Source organism: Macaca nemestrina, chromosome X (genome assembly GCF_043159975.1).
Source record: "Macaca nemestrina isolate mMacNem1 chromosome X, mMacNem.hap1, whole genome shotgun sequence".
NCBI lineage: Eukaryota > Metazoa > Chordata > Mammalia > Primates > Cercopithecidae > Macaca > Macaca nemestrina.
In genome coordinates this window covers 43,419,224-43,438,256 of record NC_092145.1, presented here as the reverse complement: position 1 = coordinate 43,438,256, position 19,033 = coordinate 43,419,224, and the positions used below count along the sequence as shown (strand labels likewise).

Sequence of the window (19,033 nt, the reverse complement as noted above, 5' to 3'; positions counted from 1 at the left end):
AGAGAGAATAAACTATGTTCCTACTGTCATGAGGTTATTCTTTTTCTCTAGCAGCTAAACAAGCACTGGTCTTGAGATAAGCAATGTTAAAGCAAATTCAGTTTCACTGTATGCTAACTAGCCCCCAGCCACTCTTCTTTTGATTGGACAAAAGACTGATTTCAGTAACTTTTCCTGATAAAAAGGGCACCAACCATGGACTGGTCCTGGTGGGTTTACAGAGGCTGCACACTTGAGTGCCTTGATGTCGCTGCTTCACCTTTTGACATATAGGACCTAACTGTAATACATTTACATGTTAAGTCTCCACCTTAAAATGAACATGAGTTGTATGTTGCATGCATGTTTCATCAATATGTACATGTCAGGACCACCTTCATATATATTCATATCACCTCTTATAACCTGTTAACTATATATGCTTAGCTAATCCATTCAGCATAAAGCTCCTACTCCAACCCTTCCTTCCATGTGCCTGTCTCTGGTCTTTGCTGATGGTTATTCTTCCCAGCCTGTGATATGACCACTTTGCAGGCTCTAACCTGTAAAATAAATAGTCTCCTTTTCTAAATTTATAGATCTTGTGTGATTTTTAAGTTAACAGTAGGGAAAGACTTTTTCCTGAAGATGGGTCTTAGGGTGTTGATTTGGTGGGGTGCTTTCGCTTTGCTTCTGTATAAGCACAATAAAGTAGTCTCTGTTTAATTTCTTCAGCTATAATCAATATCAATAGTGTCTGCAAGTGCCTCAGTACCCTAGGCTGTACCCACAGCCTAGGGTAGAGGCGGTGGTGTGGCTTTGCTGGTAATGATGCTGCTGGGTAGGTCAGGGATGTGCAAAGTGTGGCAGTTCCACCAGTCGTGGAAATGGCTTCCCCACTGGGCAGGGTGGCTTGTTCCTTGAAATGCAGGGCACCGCATATACATAGGCTTGGATGTCAAAGTCACAGCTGCTCTACTGGGTCTAGGCTCCAAGCAACTGGGGTGTGGCATTGCAGCCACTTGTGTGACTATGATGGAATAACAGTGGGGCCTCAGAAAGGGGGAGATACAGTGGCTATTGGCCCCAGAGCAAGATGCATTCTAGCAGTGGCTCCAGTCTCAAGATAGTGCTGTGAGGGAGGGTACACCATGTGGGCTCCTCCTCTGGAACAACGCAGCCGCATGGACTCCAGGCAGCTCCCTAAACTGGGCTCAGTGTCTGTAAGGACTGTGGGACTCTGCTGTAGCAAGGACTGCTGGTGTCAATGGCAGTAATGAGGGCTGCTGAGTATCTTCTGTTTATATTTTCCCCATGATGAGAAGCCCATGCTGTCTTTGAGCCAGTATCAGCAAAAGAGACAGGGTCACGGAGCCAGGGGGCTTCAATTCCCTCTCTACACTGCCATTATGAGTTTCCCTGCTCCACAGGGAATATTCATCAGTCCCTTGCTATATTCTGGTGTTCTCCCTTAGATACTCTAGTTGAAATGTAGTTGTGTAATTTTTGTTTTTGAACTTTTTGTGGAGGGGATGAGTGTTAGGTACCCCTAATCAGCCATCGATCTTGGTGATGTCACTCTGAGTATGCATTTCTTGAAAGCACTAACTGGATATTTCAATTTGATTGTGAGGCATATGATTAGTAGTCAAAAATACTTAGAAAATTGAACAGAACTAAATAGAGCTAATCATTTGCTGAAACTCTGTCATCAATGAATTGTTCTTGATAGATACTACTTGTAGCTGCTTTATTTATTTGCAGCTCCATCGTAAATGGTAGCATTTCTGGTGATTCCTCAAAGGCAAAGTGGGGTAGTAGAAAGAGTAGCTTTGGGAACAGGAGGTATTTGTGTCAGTTCAGGCTCAGCTGAGTGACCTTGAACATGTCACTTCAGACTACATGATCTTGAAACTCTCTACAATTCCATTCTGTGAATGAAGTAAGCTATGTTTACTGAAAGTTAGCACAGACACATGAGAGTAGGTAACTCAGTTTTTCACTTTGGCCAGTATGATGCCATGCAGTCATTCTATCCTTTTCTCTCAATTTAAACTAAATGACTTATTTTCTTGATTTGATTGACAAAATCCTTTGGTTTCACCTAGAAGTTTGACTTTGGAATGGGAATCAAAGCAAATAATAGAATTATCATGATATCACATCATTAAACCTATTTGTCATATAAGGAAACTGATGCTTCAACAAGGTGAATGACCTTCCCAAGGTCGTTCAGTCTGAATTATTAACCACTATGTGCTAGTGGGTGCTTAATACACTTTTTTTAATGAATAAATGACATTAGCCAGTAGGTGATCTGAGCAGCATGGCTTCAACTAGTGGGAGTAGGAGTAATACTAGCTACCTTTTATTGAGTACTTACTAGATATTATGAACTCTTCTGAGTAATATGCATGTATTATTTCGTTTGATTCTCACTGTAACACCATGAAATAGACTTCATTATCATTCCTAGTTACAAATGAAGAAATTGGGGTTTGGAGAGATTAAATTATTTGTCCAAGGAAACACATCTAATAAGTGGCTGACTTCAAAGTCTATGGTCTTTCTACCACTGCAGGCTATCTATAAATAGCAGGATGGCTTTTATAATTTTCTCCTTGAATTTCTGCTTTCCTATTAAGTGTTTGAGATTTACAGGTTAGACATTTTATGTTCCTTCTCCATGATCCAGTCACCTTTTTCCAGGCCCTCTGTGTCCCCCTCCACACTGTGTAATCTCAGCCTGAGACAAAAAATCAGATAGGAGGAGGAGTAAATGAAGTGTCCTGTTGCTGATTTTCTATAATCTCAACATAAACACTTACCAGTGTTGTTGAGATTTAATCTCTCTAGCTCATCTGTGAGACCAATTTTAATTTTGAGCCATCTGCTACAGACAAATGAGTAATTATGGAAGAGCCCAGAGGGGCGGGCCATGGGGAGAAGGTTGGCTTAGCCTCTTTTCACCTGCTTGCATTGACGCAAGTGACCAAGAAAGAAAATTACTTGGGTGGGTTGTTGATACAGAGGCCAGAAACTCTACCTCCCTGTTGCTCAAATCTTTAGACTCTAGTGAAAAAGGAAGGATGACTTTGAGGTCATGCAGATTGCCTGGCAACAGACGGGAGAGCATTGCCATCAGGGCCAGGCAGAAGGAGGTAATCTTAGAACTAAGTTGGCTTGTTTACCAGCCTCTTCCTCTCACTCCACTGGTGGTGCCTTGTGAGGAGTACCATTTGCCAGCTGGTCTCTCCATACCATACGACATGCTAAGTCAAATGGATGGAGTAAAGCTGAAAATAATAGCTATTGATCTCTGTGTATCATTTTTCAAACCTTTGTTTCAAAAGACTTGGACGTATCTTAACCTTATTTCTTTCTCACAATAGGTTTCTGGATTAGGTAGGGCTAGGTATTGTTAGCTTCATTTTGCAGATGGTGAAGTTGAGCTACAGAAAGATTCTGTGACTTGCCCAAGGTCACAGTGTTAGCTACAAGCTGGTTTGCACCATGAATGGTGAATTAGAGTCTGTCACTCTGTCTTGTAGGCCAGTGGCTTTTAAGCTGTGCTCACTCCTCAGGGGCCAAGGAGGTGTGGGAGTAGAAGAGTGTGTGCGCGCGTGTGTGTGTGTGTGTATGTGTGTGTGTGTGTGTGTGTGTGGGTGAGAATGAGAGAGAGAGAGAGAGAGAGAGACAGAGAGAGAGAGAGAGAGAGAAAATGAACAAGTGGGTTTGAAACCCAACCTGCACTTAAACTAGGGAAGCTCTGCTTGGGTCTGTTTTGCATCTGAGTGGGTTTTCATTTAATGAAATACTCTATTGCTGAAAATGTTTGAGAACCACTTGTTTAGACAAGTATTTCTCATAGAGAGTATAGTGGGTTGAACTGTGTCCCCCAAAACATATGTTCAAGTCTTAACTCTTGGTACTTGTGGATATGACCTTATTTGGAGGAAGGATCTTTGCAGATTTAATCAAGTTAAGATGAGGTCATCCTGGATTAGGGTGGGCACTAAATTGAATGACTGGTATCTTCATAATAAAAAGGAGAGGAAGATTTAGATACAGAGACACAGAAGAAAGCTACAGAGACGGAGAAGAAAGATACAGAGGAGAACTCTGACAACAGAGGCAGAGATTGTAGTGACGCAGCTATAAGCCAAGGTACGCAGAAGATTATCAGCAACCACCAGAGACTAGCAGAGAGGCATGGAACAGATTCTCCCTCCAGAAGAAAATCATGCTGATACATTCTTATCAGACTTCTGACCTCTTGAGCTGTGAGAGAAGACATTTTTGTTGTTTTAAGTGACCCAATTTGTGGCAATTTATTATGGCAGCCTTAGGAAACAAATACAGAGAGGTACATGGACCTCTTACCTAGAAACAGGTGGAGGCGCATTTGTTAAAATTCTAATTTCAGGCCTAAACTCCAAGATTCTGATTCCGTAGGTATGTAGTGGGGCTCAGAAATCTGCATTTTGACAAGTTTCTCATGTGCACAACAATTGATTTAGAGCTGGTTTTGAGCATGCACAGACATGAGTCTCTTCTCTGAATTGCGATTGGATTTGCTCTCCCTGATGGCAGTACTCCTCTAGTGGTTTCCACAGTCAGTGGTTCAAAGGTAGCAAGCATAATAGACCAGAAATAGTGGGCATTAGACCTTATGTTGTCTCAAGAATTTTGAATTCTGAGACCAATTTCAGATGATTTACCCAACAAAAATCACAAATTTCTCAGGTTGTCAAAATCTACCCCTAAGTAAATAGGCCACAGTGATTAGGGAGTGGGCCAAGAGGGTCAGATTTCTGGCATAGCAAGACCACAGAGTAACATATAATGTACACATATACAGACATACATAGACACACACACCCCTGTTTGGTGCAGAAAATTCTACCTGATACAGTATGATCATCTTTTTAAAGATTTCATCTTATTAAAAATGAAGGTCTCCATATCAAAGTTGATCCTTGAAGTTACTGTCAGTCCCTTATGCCCAGCCCCTGACCTTTGTCTGAGATGATAGACTAAAAGAGGGGGAAGAGCACAAGAGTCTGGGATAAGGACAGAGCAGACAGCTTCTTACTGCTAGCCTGGAGCTAAAGCCCTTGCCCAGTAAAGCCAAGGAAGGCAGTGGTTTATCTTCCCAAGAGTGATGGAGGTCGACTGTGCCCAATCTCCTGGAGAGATAAGGGAGGGACTCGGTGAAAAAGAACAGTTGTTTGAATTCCATGTGTGGGAGAAAGGCCTTCCTGAAAATGGCTTGTCCATCTGGACCAAAGGTCCTTCAGAAGGTCTGTTTGCTCACATCCCTGACGGCTCCCAGGTAAACAAACTTCGTTTCTATCTCTCAGAAAGACAGGGCTCCAGTACTGTGACAGTTATAGTTACTGACGTATGACTTATCACAGCGATTGTCAGAGCAATGGAAGAAAATGAAATTTAGCAGAGGCTCATGGTGGGGGTTAGAAGGAGAGAGGAGAAAGGGAGGAGAAGGCTGCTGAAGAGACTTGTGAATGGAGCTGCTAACTTTGTGGGTTTGTACATACAGTGTGATATCTAAGTATGGACAAAGTAGGTCTTATATGGGGAATGTGTATGAAAGGGTCCTGATAAAAACCTGCCTGAGCCAGGTAGCTTTACCCAGGTTCCATAGGATTGACTTTCCACTGTCAGTGGGTTCATTCCTGTAAAGTTAATACTACCTTTCCCCAGGGAGGTCATGCCTTTGCTTGCACTTTAGTATAAGTTTGCCTAGTGTCTTTCTTCCTGACTGGTAGAGTCTCAGCATTCACTAGAGCATGGAGGAAAGATGGAGGAAATGAGGGCCATCAAATGAGAACCTGGCCCACTTTCAAAACTCAGGCAGAGCTGGCATTACTAGCCTCCTTCTTGGAAACTTCTCTGTGATCTCCTCATTCCCAAAACAGTAATGAAGTTAAATCAAGTTGAATATGAAAGTCCAGAGGGTCTTGTTCAATCAGCAAGCCATATGCTTTTCTGGAAAATTCACTTAACTCTTATGTTCCTCAGCAAACATTTATATATCACCCATCATGTACTAGGCACTGGGTTAAGTACTGATGAGGGAAACATGGAAACCATTGAGCATTAGATTTTTGCCTCACATTTGAGAAGCAATCTAATTATAGAGATCAGACATTTACACAAGTAAGGCTAGCCAATAATACAAAATGATATGTGAGTGGTGTCAAGTGAAGGGAAGAGCCAATGGGCTGCAGATTCTCAGAGGTGGGGAAGGTCATTCTGGAGTAGGGTAGCTGGGTAAGCCTTAGTGTAGAATAGCACATTAAATCACCCAGGCACTTGGCAGGGCTCTGGGGAAATGGGGAATAAAGCATATCAGTTTTAATGGGGATGGTGAGGTGGACTGAGTCAAGTCAGGAACATATTCACACCTCTCTGCTTTGCTAGTCATCCAAATCCTTCAGGTCCTTCCTTTCCAGAGGGCTGATATATCCTCCATTGATCTACTTTGTCTCAGAACTTCTGTGCTGGGAATCCTGACTTACTCAGACTGCTAGGGAAGCAGTGTGGCTTAGTGGTTAAGAGAGTGTGTTCAAGAGCTAGGATGCCTGGGTTCGAATGCTGGCTCTCACATTTACTAGCTATGATCTTGGACAATTGAACTTATCATCCTGTGACTCAAATTTTCTTATTTATTTATTTATTTATGTTTTTTGAGAGACAGTGTCTCTCTGCCACCCAGGTTGGAATACAGTGGCACGATCTTGGCTCACTGCACCCTCCGTTTCCTGGGTTCAAGCGATTCTCCTGTCTTAGCCTCCTGAGTAGCTGGGATTACAGGCCTGTGCTACCACACCCAGCTAATTTTTGTATTTTAAGTAGAGACCAGGTTTCTCCCAGGCTGGTCTTGAACTCCTGAGCTCAAGTGATCTGCCCACCTCGGGTAAATCCCAAAGTGCTGGGATTACAGGTATGAGCCACTGTAGCCGGCCTCAATTTTTCTTATGGTAAAATAGGGATGATAATAATACTGTCTACCTAATAGAGTTGCTAAGAGGATTGAATGGGATAAGCCATGTCAGATACTTAGCACAGTGTGGGTTGTATGTTACTCATTCATTAAATAAACATTTATGAAGTGTTGGTGATGTACCAATAACTTTTCTAGTGATGTAATACAGCAGTGAACGAGAGAGTCCTACTCTCTTGATACTGTGTTAAATGCTGATGGCAGAGGGGGATTCAGGCCCTTTACTCAAGGAACTTTTATTATAACATAGTGTCTTTGCTTTCTGCTCCATTTATTACAATTCTTAGTCTGTGAGTTATAATTAAGTTTATTTTCATTCTTTTTTTGTTTGATTAGGCAAATATGAAAGCTATGAATTTCTTTTAAATTCAGCTTTGGCCGTATACCATTAGATTTTATGCTGAGTGTTTCTATTATTACTATTTCTAAGAAATTTGCAATTTTGGGTTTGTTATGTATTATTTCTACTTTTTGGAAAGTGTTGAGGTATTCCAATTTTGATGATTCAGTATTTTTTTTGTCCCTACTATGTGCCTAATTCTGTGTTCCTAAAGAAGAGAGACAGTGAAGAGAGACCTCTCTGACTTGAGGGGTGTTTAGAAGGGGCTAGGGGAATACAGGACTGGAAAGACCATTGCATGAGGGCATTGAGGTGCCAAGCTTCATGGATTGGTTTCTTTTCTAATGAGGAGACATTGTAGTTATTGAAAATGTTGGGGTACAGAAAATAATTCCCCAAAATATGGCACTTAAGCATGCTGAGTGCTTTGAAAAATGGAAAGACCACTGGGCACAGTGACTCACACCTGTAAGCCTAGCACTTTGGGAGGCTGAGGTGGGCGGATTGCCTGAGCTCAGGAGTTCGAGACCAGCCTGGGCAACACGGTGAAACCCTCTCTCTACTGAAATAAAAAAATTAGCCGGGCATGGCGGTGTGTGCCTCTAGTCCTAGCTACTTGGGAGGCTGAGGCAGGAGAATTGCTTGAACCCAGGATGTGGAGATTGCAGTGAGCTGCCACTGCACCACTGCACTCCAGCCTGGGTGACAGAGTAAGACTCCATCTCCAAAAAAAAAAAAAAAAAAAAAAAAAAAAAAAAAAAAAAAGGAAAGTGGAAAGACTTCAAAAATAAGCCTCAAAACTGAGCTCTCTCTTTCTGACCTTTGTCCACTTCCCTGTCTCTCTGATCCTTTTTAAGGATACACCCTGAGAGACTCTGTAACTTCCTTATCTGAGTAAAGAAGCTTCTTTCCAAAAGAAATGCAGTTGTCTTAAGACTCCCTCCCTAGAAATCTAATCAAATAACCAAGAAAGATCAACCACGGAGAAGAGACAGGCGGTCATCACCATGACCCAATGGACTTTTCATGTATTTGTCTGAGGGCAGCTCCAAGAGATTACCTAGGGGACTTTATCTGCATAATAAGAAAACATAAAGTGGGGAAAGGACACCCTTTTTAACAAATGGTGTTGGGGTAATTGGCGAGCCACATGTAGGAGAATGAAACTGGATCCTCATCTCTCACCTCATACAAAAATCAACTCAAGATGGATTAAGGACTTAAACCTAAGACCTGAAACTCTAAAAATTCTAGAAGATAACATTGGAAAAACCCTTCTAGATATTGTCTTAGGCAAGGATTCCATGACCAAGAATCCAAAAGCAAATGCAATAAAAATAAAGATCAATTGCTGGAACTTAATTAAGCTAAAGAGCTTTTGCACAGCAAAAGGAACAGTCAGCAGAGTTAACAAAGAACTCACAGAGTGGGAAAAAAATCTTCACAATCTATACATCTGACAGAGGACTAATATCCAGAATCCACAATGAAAATCTCAAGCAAATCAACAACAACAAAAACAATCCCATCAAAAAGTAGGCTAAGGACATGAATAGACAATTCTCAAAAGAAGATATACAGATGGCCAACAAACATATGAAAAAATGCTCAACATCACTGATGATCACGGAAATGCAAATCAAAACCACAGTGTGATACCGCCTCACTCCTGCTAGAATGGCCATAATCAAAAAATTAAAAAAATAGTAGATGTTGGCGTGGATGCAGTGAACAGGGAACACTTCTATGTTGCTGGTGTGAATGTAAACTAGTACAACCACTATGGAAAACAGTATGGAAATTCCTTAAAGAACTAAAAGTAGAACTATCATTTGATCCAACAATCCTACTACTGGGTATCTACCCAAGGGAAAAGAAGTTATTATATGAAAAAGATATTTGCACATGCATGTTTATAGCAGAACAATTCACAATTGCAAAAACGTGGAACCAACCCAAATGCCCATCAATCAACTAGTGGATAAAGAAACTGTGGCATATATATACCATGGAATACTACTCAGCCATAAAATGTAATGAATTGGCCAGGCGCGGTGGCTCACGCCTGTAACCCCAGCACTTTGGGAGGCTGAGGAGTGTGGATCACGAGGTGAGGAGCTCAAAACCCTCATGGCTAACACGGTGAAACCCTTTCTCTACTAAAAATACAAAAAAATTAGCCAGGCATGGTGGCAGGTGCCTGTAGTCCCAGCTACTCGGGAGGCTGAGGCAGGAGAATGGCATCAACCCAGGAGGTGGAGCTTGCAGTGAGGCGAGATCACACCACTGCACTCCAGCCTGGGCGACTGAGTGAGACTCTGTCTCCAAAAAAAAAAAAAAAAAAAAAAAAGGAATTAATTAATGGCATATGCAGCCACCTGGATGAGACTGGAGACCATTTTCCTAAGTGAAGTAATTCAGGAATGGAAAAACAAACATCGTGTGTTCTCACTCATAAGTGGGAGCTAAGCTATAAGGATGCAAAGGCATAAGAATGACACAATGGACTTTGGGGACTCAGGGGGCAAGGGTGGGAAGGGGGAGAGGAATAAAAGACTACAAATAGGCTGTAGTATATACTGCTCAGGTGATGGGTGCACCAAGATCTCCCAAATTTCCACTAAAGAACTTACTCATGTAACCAAACATTACCTGCTCTGCAATAATCTATGGAAATTTAAGAAAAAAAAAGACAGCATTAGTTCTTGTGTAGTTTCACCCCTCACTTTTCCTTAACTTCTTGGCACCATCCAGAGTCCAAAGATAATCATTTATATAATAATGTTTGCCTCCCAGGTCCATACATTTCTCCCCTATGAAGAGAGTATTTATGTCTCAAACATCTAACATTTCTTTGAGCCTCAAACTTTGTGCATGGTTCCCATGTCCATATGCCTGTTAATAAATTTTGTATGCCCGTTTCTCCTATTCATCTGCCTATTGTGAGTTCATTTTCAGTCAACCTTTAGACGGCAGAAGGGAAGCTGCAAAAGGATGCACAGGAATGACAGGCTCATAATGCTATTTTAGGGAGAATAAGGCAGCATTATTGCTCGGGATTTGAGAGAGGGGAACATGCTAGAGACAAGGAGACTGGTTAGAAGAGCTTCATATTAATCTAGGACAGCAGTTCTCAAACTTGATTGCACATGAGAATCTTCTGGAGGGCTTGTTGGGGCCCCATCCCAGAGTTTCTGATTCAACAGGGCTGTGGCGGAGGCCTGAGAATTTGCACTTCTAACAAGTTCCCAGGTGATGCTGATGCTGCTAGTCAAGGGACCACACTTTAGGAACCACTCATCTAAGAGAGAGATGTTGAGAGCCAGAGTCAGACTGGTGAAAGATGAACTAGAGAGGAGAGAAATTATATGAAAGATATTTGGAAGGAAGGAACCACAGGACTCGGGGATTGAACATGGGGGCAAGGGAGACAGACAAATAAAAGATGACTTCAGAGTATCAAACCTAGGTGCCTTGGAAGATATGAGAATCACAGAGGCAAAACCCCAAACATCTAGAGGTGGAATGCAGTCACTTGACAGGTACTGGGAAAATATACGAGGCCTTATTCCATAAGCATCTGCACTATGGCACTCAAGTTTAAAGGCCTCCTGTATTGTCTTCAGAGAGAGGCTGATGAGAAGCAGAAAGCCCAAGTCTGTATTTTGTCTCTCCTTTTCTAGAATATAATCTTTGAGTAGAGGAGGAAACTGAAGATAGAAAGCAGGGTGTACGAAGGTTAGAAGGGGCTTGAATAGTCTGGAAACAAAGAACACATCATTGGGTTGCTAAGTACATTGAGTGAGTACTGAATGTATATGGGCAAACACTTATAAGGAAAAGGTAAATCAGTAAAACTCAGCATGGGCCACGTAGGGTAGCTCTGGATGCTACCTGAGATCACTGGTGCAATTTCCGAGATAGGGTTTCTCAATTCCAGACCACCTAACCTTCCCTAGTTTCAGGGCTTCTGATTTGGTGCCCTGTTGTTCCTGGCTATTTCCCAGCCTGTAAGAATTTCTCTTACCTGCTTCTCTCCACTGGGCCGCCTGTAGCTGAGCAGAAGCTCCACAGCGCCCACCACTTCCTTGCGTATGGCATAGAGCAATGCATCACCCACATACACACTGTGGTTCAGCAGTAGCTCCATGATCTCCAGGTTCTCGTTCTCAATGGCAATGAGCAGGGCACTCCGGCCCAGGGGGTCCATGCAGTTGATGTTGACATTATAGTAGATCTCAGCCTCCTGAAGGGCCTGCTTCACGGTGGCATAGTCCCCCTTCTCCACAGCATTGAGGAAGGCCTTCTCCTCCGCAGAGAGCTCTGTCTCAGCCCTCACAATTTGCAGGGGGATGCGGTCTCTGTACGGTGAGTAGTTGACCTTTTTGTAGTACAGCTGGGCCATGGTTCATAGCAATTTAGAAAGCTGAGTGAGAAAACAGAGAAAGACCAAAAATATCCTTAGATACCTGGAGGTCTCAAGTGGCCAGTTATGGAGGCAGCCCTGCTAAAGGGTTAGAAAATCCTAAACTACTTCAATGACACAATCTTTTTTCCTCTTACAAAGAAGTATAACAGAAAAAGCCCAGGCTTTGGGGTCAGGAAGACCTGGGCTTAAATCCTGGTTTTATGACTTACCAGTTCTGTGGCCTTAAGTAAGTTACTCAAGCCCTCTGTGCTTTATTTATTATTACTAAGGTTATCAATCTTAATAATATTACTAGCATTTATCATTTAGTGATGGCTTACTGTGTGCCAGGTCCTGTGCTACAGAATAATTCCTACCTCATAAAGCTATTGTGAGAGTTAAATAAGATATACATTATCAAAGCAACTGGCATTGGGTAAACCTCCTACAACATGACATAAGCTAGTTCCCACCTTCCTTCTCTTTTGGTGCCTGAGAATACTCACGGTAACACTTCTGGTTAGTGATGCAAAGGTGGAAATCATCTTTGGTCAATTTCCTTCAGGCTCTAGGTCTCTGGTCCTATGCTAATTTTCAAGATTACATTTGCAACTGTCCCAGATGCACATCCTGCATTGAAATCCTATTTCAGTTCTAACTACAACCCTGCTTCTTGCTGCTGCTCACTGGGGGAAGGGGTATTGACTCCAATAGGCCAAAGCTAACTGCAAAAGATAAGCATGTACTCTCTGTGCCCTCTCATGATTCTTTCCTCTGCCGTTTCAAATGAAAAGCTAACAGATCTGAGAATCCGTTTGATTAAATTCTGATAAGTGAATGGTCTGTTTTATTTGTATCATACCTAAATCCAGGTTATATTTAATTGAGTTCATTTTAAAGTAAAAACCTACTTATTGAGCTCCTACAATGTGTTTAAACTTTCTCTGGGAGATGAAGGTAAAAAGACAGCCTTTGTCTTCAATCACATAGAATGAATCACAGTATAGAGCTCTTGCCTCATGGTTTACAGATAAAATTTATACACATTCCTCATTAACTCCCTGTAGTATCCCTGTGAGATGGGAATGATTATCCTCTCCAAGGGAGAAAATGAGGCTCAGATCTATTGGGTGTTGGCTCCACTTTTCCTCTCATCCCTGAGGCCTCCAGGCCCCTCTGGAGACTGAGTTTGGATGGACCTATTCCAATTACTTAACTGTTTTTCCAGCTAAAGGACATGGAAATGTGATAAAGAGCCTCTTTTCTCACCTTCTGGTTGTAAGAAAAGATAAAGACATGAAGCTTCCACAAACATTTACCTCAGTCTTCCAGGTAATGACATCCCTGCTTTGGCAGAGGGAGAGGCATATCTTATATCAAGTGGCATTTGCAATTCACGTGCTTGTGACCCTCTGGGAAATTAGTATTTGAAGGTGAGTGTCGCCTCTTGCCCTGAGCAGGTCCAAATGACAAATTTCTCTCCACATCTAAACCCCAGGAGAACAGGGTGCTGTTTCACTGCCTCAAGAAGCACTGATACATTCTTTCACTACTTTCAAGTAAAGTGAAAGTAGTGAAAGTGGCTAAAGGAAAGCAGCACTTATATTTGCCAATACACAGCACAAAACTTTAATGATACTAATTGTAGACTGCCTCCCTGCCTTTACCTTGTAAACAAACATGAGTTGGAGAGAGAAGGGATAGTGTGACCTCCTAAAGTGAGGATCAACAACCCAATTAGCTTCTATTTATTTAATCAGTACAAACACACTGAGAGCCTCTATTGTGTCTAGCACTCTGCTAGCCCCTGCTGGGGGACAGGAAACAACACAACCCTGCTCATTGAAGGCTGGAGGTCTCACAGAAAGTTTCATAAAGATGGTAGCTCTTAGATTAATCCTTGGAGGATGAATTGAACATGAAAGTGTGGGGGCAGTCCACGCACTGCCGAGTACAACAAGAAAGATGATGAGACCAGTTATGGCCTAGTTGGGTGATGGGTTGGGGGGAATGTGAGGGGTCTTATTTTTTCAACTTAATAGAATAAAGGGATTAGAAGTGAGCTAACATTCCAAGGCAATAGCTCATAATCTTGGTATCCCCATCTGAAAAATGGTCTTGAACACTTGCTACCCATTTGCCATTTAAGAGGCTACCATGGAAGAAAAGGCTAGATGTCCTTTCAGATGGTGTCACTGGTGGTGTTATTGCTACAGGAAGCATTACTGCTACAGGAAGATCTGCAACTCCTTTAGTAAGGCACAGTTGTGGGGGAAGCAGAAGAATATTGCATCCCAGGGAAAGGTGAGAATGAAGGAAACTAACTAAATTGGTGCCCTATTATGTGCCAGGCACTATGCCAGAAGCCGGGGCAATAAAGTTATAAAAATTATCATTAGTTTTGAATATTTAACATGGCCCAGGCATGGTGCCAGGTACTAGAGTGGCACTATTACTACCACTGCCTCTAATGGTAATCATAATGAAGGCAACAAACAGTACCGTTCATTGAATTCTCACTATGTGCCAGATGCATGGGTTAAAGTAGTGAAGAGAGACAACAGTAAAATCATGCTAATCTGTAATTTGAGGCAAGTATAATTGGATGATATATAGTCAGTTCAAAGTCCAGTTTTAATTTTCATCTCCTGCAGTTGGAATTAGTCTGGTCTATACAATTTTCCAGTGGTCTCTGTTATAAGAGGCCTTAATAGTATTCCTCTTTAGAAAAAATAAATCTACAAGGGTTTGCCTGAGATTGTACCATTAGAGTCACTCTTGCTTTAAGGGACTACATTGCCAAAACTACCCCTGGATGAAATAATAAATCACATGGCTAAACACGAGTAATATATTAACATGAATTCCTTCATTAGGAACATTGCTGTGTCTTTGGAATTAAAGCAATGTCTGGCTAAAAGAATGGGGGTGAAGTGATGGAGGGTAAAGGAAAGGTCTGTTATCCAGCCTTGGAAATCTCTGTTAAGTAGTCATGCCCACCTCTATACTATGAATAGAGAATAATGCAAAAATGGATTTCCTGCATTGTCTGTTGACATGCAGACTCATAGCTGTCTAATGACTTGCCTAATTCTTTGCCCTTTTCCAATCCCCCCAGCTGCAGCCACCTGACCCTCACTCATAGGTTTAGCCTCAGCCTCACTCCAGGCTCAGAGGCCAATCCTTTCTCTGCATGCTTGCTGTTAGGCCTACTGTGCCATCATTCTGAGAATAAGTAGCTAGTGATGGAGTTTCTGGTATCTTTTAAGAATGTATTATTTGGGGATCCATGCCAAGATGGCCGAATGGGAATAGCTCCAGCTTCCAGCTCCCAGCATGAGCAACACGGAAGACAGGTGATTTCTGCATTTCCAACTGAGGTACCGGGGTCTTCTCACTGGGGCGTGTTTGACAGTGGGGGCAGGACAGTGGATGCAGCCCAAAGAGTGAGAGTCAAAGCAGGGTGAGGCATCATCTCACCCAGGAAGTGCAAGGGGGAAGGGAATTCCCTGTCCTAGCCAAGGGAAACTGTGACACCCAACACCTGGAAAATCAGGTCACTCCCACCCTAATAGTGCGCTTTACCAAGGGTCTTAGCAAATGGTACACCAGGAGATTACATCCTGTGCCTGGCAGAGTATCCCACACCCACGGAGCCTCCCTCATTGCTAGCACAGCAGTCTGAGATCTAACTGCAAGGCGGCAGCAAGGCTGGGGGAAGGGCGCCCGCCATTGCTGAGGCTTAAGTAGCTAAACAAAGCAGCTGGGAAGCTGGAACTGGGTGGAGCCCACCGAACCTCAAGGAGGCCTGCTTGCCTCTGTAGACTCCACCTCTGGGGACAGGGAATAGCCAAACAAAAGGCAGCAGAAACCTCTGCAGATGTAAATGTCCCTGTCTGACAGCTTTGAAGAGAGTAGTGGTGTTCCCAGCACGGGGCTTGAGATCTGAGAACGGAAGTTTGAGATTGTCTGCTCAGGTGGGTCCCTGACCCCTGAGTAGCCTAACTGGGAGACATCCCCCACTAGGGGCAGACTGACACCTCACACCTCACACGGCCAGGTACACTTCTGAGACGAAGCTTCCAGAGGAACGATTAGACAGCAACATTTACTATTCAGCAATATTCACTCGTCTGCAACCTCCGCTGCTGATACCCAGGCAAATGGTCTGGAGTGGACCTCGAGCAAACTCCAACAGACATGCAGCTGAGGGTCCTGACTGTTAAAAGGAAAAATAACAAACAGAAAGGGCATCCACACCAAAACCCCATCTGTACGTCACCATCATCAAAGACCAAAGGTAGATAAAACCACAAAGATGGAGAAAAAGCAGTACAGAAAAGCTGGAAATTCTAAAAGTGACAGCACCTCTCCCCCTCCAAAGGAACACAGCTCCTCATCAGCAATGGAACAAAGCTGGACAGAGAATGACTTTGATGAGTTGAGAGAAGAAGACTTCAGACAATCAAACTTCTCCGAGCTAAAGGAGGAATTACGAACCCAGCACAAAGAAACTAAAAACCTTGAAAAAAGACTGACAAATGGCTAACTAGAATAACCAAGGCAGAGAAGTCCATAAACGAACCGATAGAGATGAAAACCATGACACGAGAACTATGTGACAAAAGCACAAGCTTCAGTAACTGACTCGATCAACTGGAAGAATGGGTATCAGTGATTGAAGATCAAATGAATGAAATGAAGCGAGAAGAGAAGTTTAGAGAAAAAAGAGTAAAAAGAAATGAACAAAGCCTCCAAGAAATATGGGGCTATGTGAAAAGACCAAATGTACGTCTGATTGGTGTACCTGAAAGTGATGGGGAGAATGGAACCAAGTTGGAAAACACTCTGCAGGATATTATCCAGGAGAACTTCCCCAACTTAGCAAGATTCAAATTCAGGAAATACAGAGAACGCCACAAAGATATTCCTTGAGAAGAGCAACTCCAAGACACATAATTGTCAGATTCACCAAAGTTGAAATGAAGGTAAAATGTTAAGGGCAGTCAGAGAGAAAGGTCGGGTTACCCACAAAGGGAAGCCCATAAGACTTACAGTGGATCTCTCAACAGAAACTCTCCAAGCCAGAAGAGAGTGGGGGCCAATATTCAACATTCTGAAAGAAAAGAATTTTCAACCCAGAATTTCATATCCAGCCAAACTAAGCTTCATAAGTGAAGGAGAAATAAAATCCTTTACAGACAAGCAAATGCTGAGAGATTTTGTCACCAACAGGCCTGCCCTACAAGAGCTCCTGGAGGAAGCACTAAACATGGAAAGGAGCAACCGATACCAGCCACTGCAAAAACATGCCAAAATGTAAAGACAATCAATGCTAGGAAGAAACTACATCAACTAATTAGCAAAATAACCAGCTAACATCATAATAACAAGATCAAGTTCACACATAACAATATTAACCTTAAATGTAAATGGGCTAAATGCTCCAATTAAAAGACACAGGGTGGCAAATTGGAAAAACAGTCAAGACACATCCATTTCCTGTATCCAGGAGACCCATATCATGTGCAGCAACACACATAGGCTCAAAATAAAGGGATGGAGGAAGATCTACCAAGCAAATGGAAAATAAAAAAAGGCAGGGGTTGCAATCCTAGTCTCTGATAAAACAGACTTTCAACCAACAAAGATCAAAAGAGACAAAGAAGGCCATTACATAATGGTAAAGGGATCAATTCAACAAGAAGAGCTAACTATCCTAAATATATATGCACCCAATACAGGAGCACCTAGATTCATAAAGCAAGTCCTTAGAGACTTACGAAGGGACTTAGACTCCCACACAATAATAATGGGAGACTTTAACACCCCACTGTCAACATTAGACAGATCAACGAGACAGAAAGTTAACAAGGATATCCAGGAATTGAACTCAACTCTGCACCAAGCAGACCTAATAGACATGTACAGAATTCTCCACCCCAAATCAACAGAATATACATTCTTCTCAGCACCACATCGCACTTACTCCAAAATTGACCACATAGTTGGAAGTAAAGTTCTCCTCAGCAAATGTACAAGAACAGAAATTATAACAAATTTTCTCTCAGATCACAGTGCCATCAAACTAGAGCTCAGGATTAAGAAACTCAATCAAAACCACTCAACTACATGGAAGCTGAACAACCTGCTCATGAATGACTACTGGGTACATAACGAAATGAAGGCAGAAATCAAGATGTTCTTTGAAACCAATGAGAACAAAGATACAACGTACCAGAATCTCTGGGACACATTTAAGCAGTGTGTAGAGGGAAATTTATAGCACTAAATGCCCACAAGAGAAAGCAGGAAAGATCTAAAATGGACACCCTAACATCACAATTAAAAGAACTAGAGAAGCAAGAGCAAACACATTCAAAAGCTAGCAGAAGGCAAGAAATAACTAAGATCAGAGCAGAACTGGAGGAGATAGAGACACAAAAAAACCTCCAAAAAATCAATGAATCCAGGAGGTGGTTTTTTGAAAAGATCAACAAAATTGATAGACCACTAGCAAGACTAATAAAGAAGAAAAGAGAGAAGAAACAAATAGACGCAATAAAAAATGATAAAGAGGATATCACCACCGACCCCACAGAAATACAAACTACCATCAGAGAATACTGTCAACACCTCAACCAAATAAACTAGAAAACCTAGAAGAAATGGATAAATTCCTGAACACATGCACTCTCCCAAGACTACACCAGGAAGAAGTTGAATCCCTGAATAGACCAATAACAGGCTCTGAAATTGAGGCAATAATTAATAGCCTACCAACCAAAAAAACTCCAGGACCAGATGGATTCACAGCCGAATTCTACCAGAGGTACAAGGAGGAGCTGGTATCATTCCTTCTGAAATTATTCCAATCAATAGAAAAAGAGGGAATCCTCCCTAACTCATTTTCTGAGGCTAACATCATCCTGATACAAAAGCCTGGCAGACACACAACAAAAAAAGAGAAGTTTAGACCAATATCCCCGATGAACATCATTGCAAAAATCCTCAATAAAATACTAGCAAACCGAATCCAGCAGCACATCAAAAATCTTACCCACCATGATCAAGTTGGCTTCATCCCTGGGATACAAGGCTGGTTCAACACACGCAAATCAATAAACGTAACCCAGCATATAAACAGAACCAAAGACAAAAAAACCACATGATTATCTCAATAGATGTAGAAAAGGCCTTTAACAAAATTCAACAGCCCTTCATGATAAAAACTCTCAATAAATTCGCTATTGATGGAACATATCTCAAAATAATAAGA

General features: G+C 42.2%; 1 protein-coding gene across 2 annotated transcripts in view; it reads right to left on the bottom strand.

Annotated features, from left to right (window-relative positions):
- LOC105490484 (transient receptor potential cation channel subfamily C member 5) overlaps nt 1-19,033 on the bottom strand; it is a 327,334-nt gene that overhangs the window by 187,127 nt on the left and 121,174 nt on the right. For both annotated transcript variants that reach the window (XM_011756193.3, XM_024795644.2), the window contains one exon: nt 11,374-11,772. In XM_011756193.3, the coding sequence (XP_011754495.1) occupies nt 11,374-11,751 (378 nt within the window). In that variant the 5' untranslated portion in view covers nt 11,752-11,772. The remainder of the gene's footprint in view (nt 1-11,373; nt 11,773-19,033) is intronic.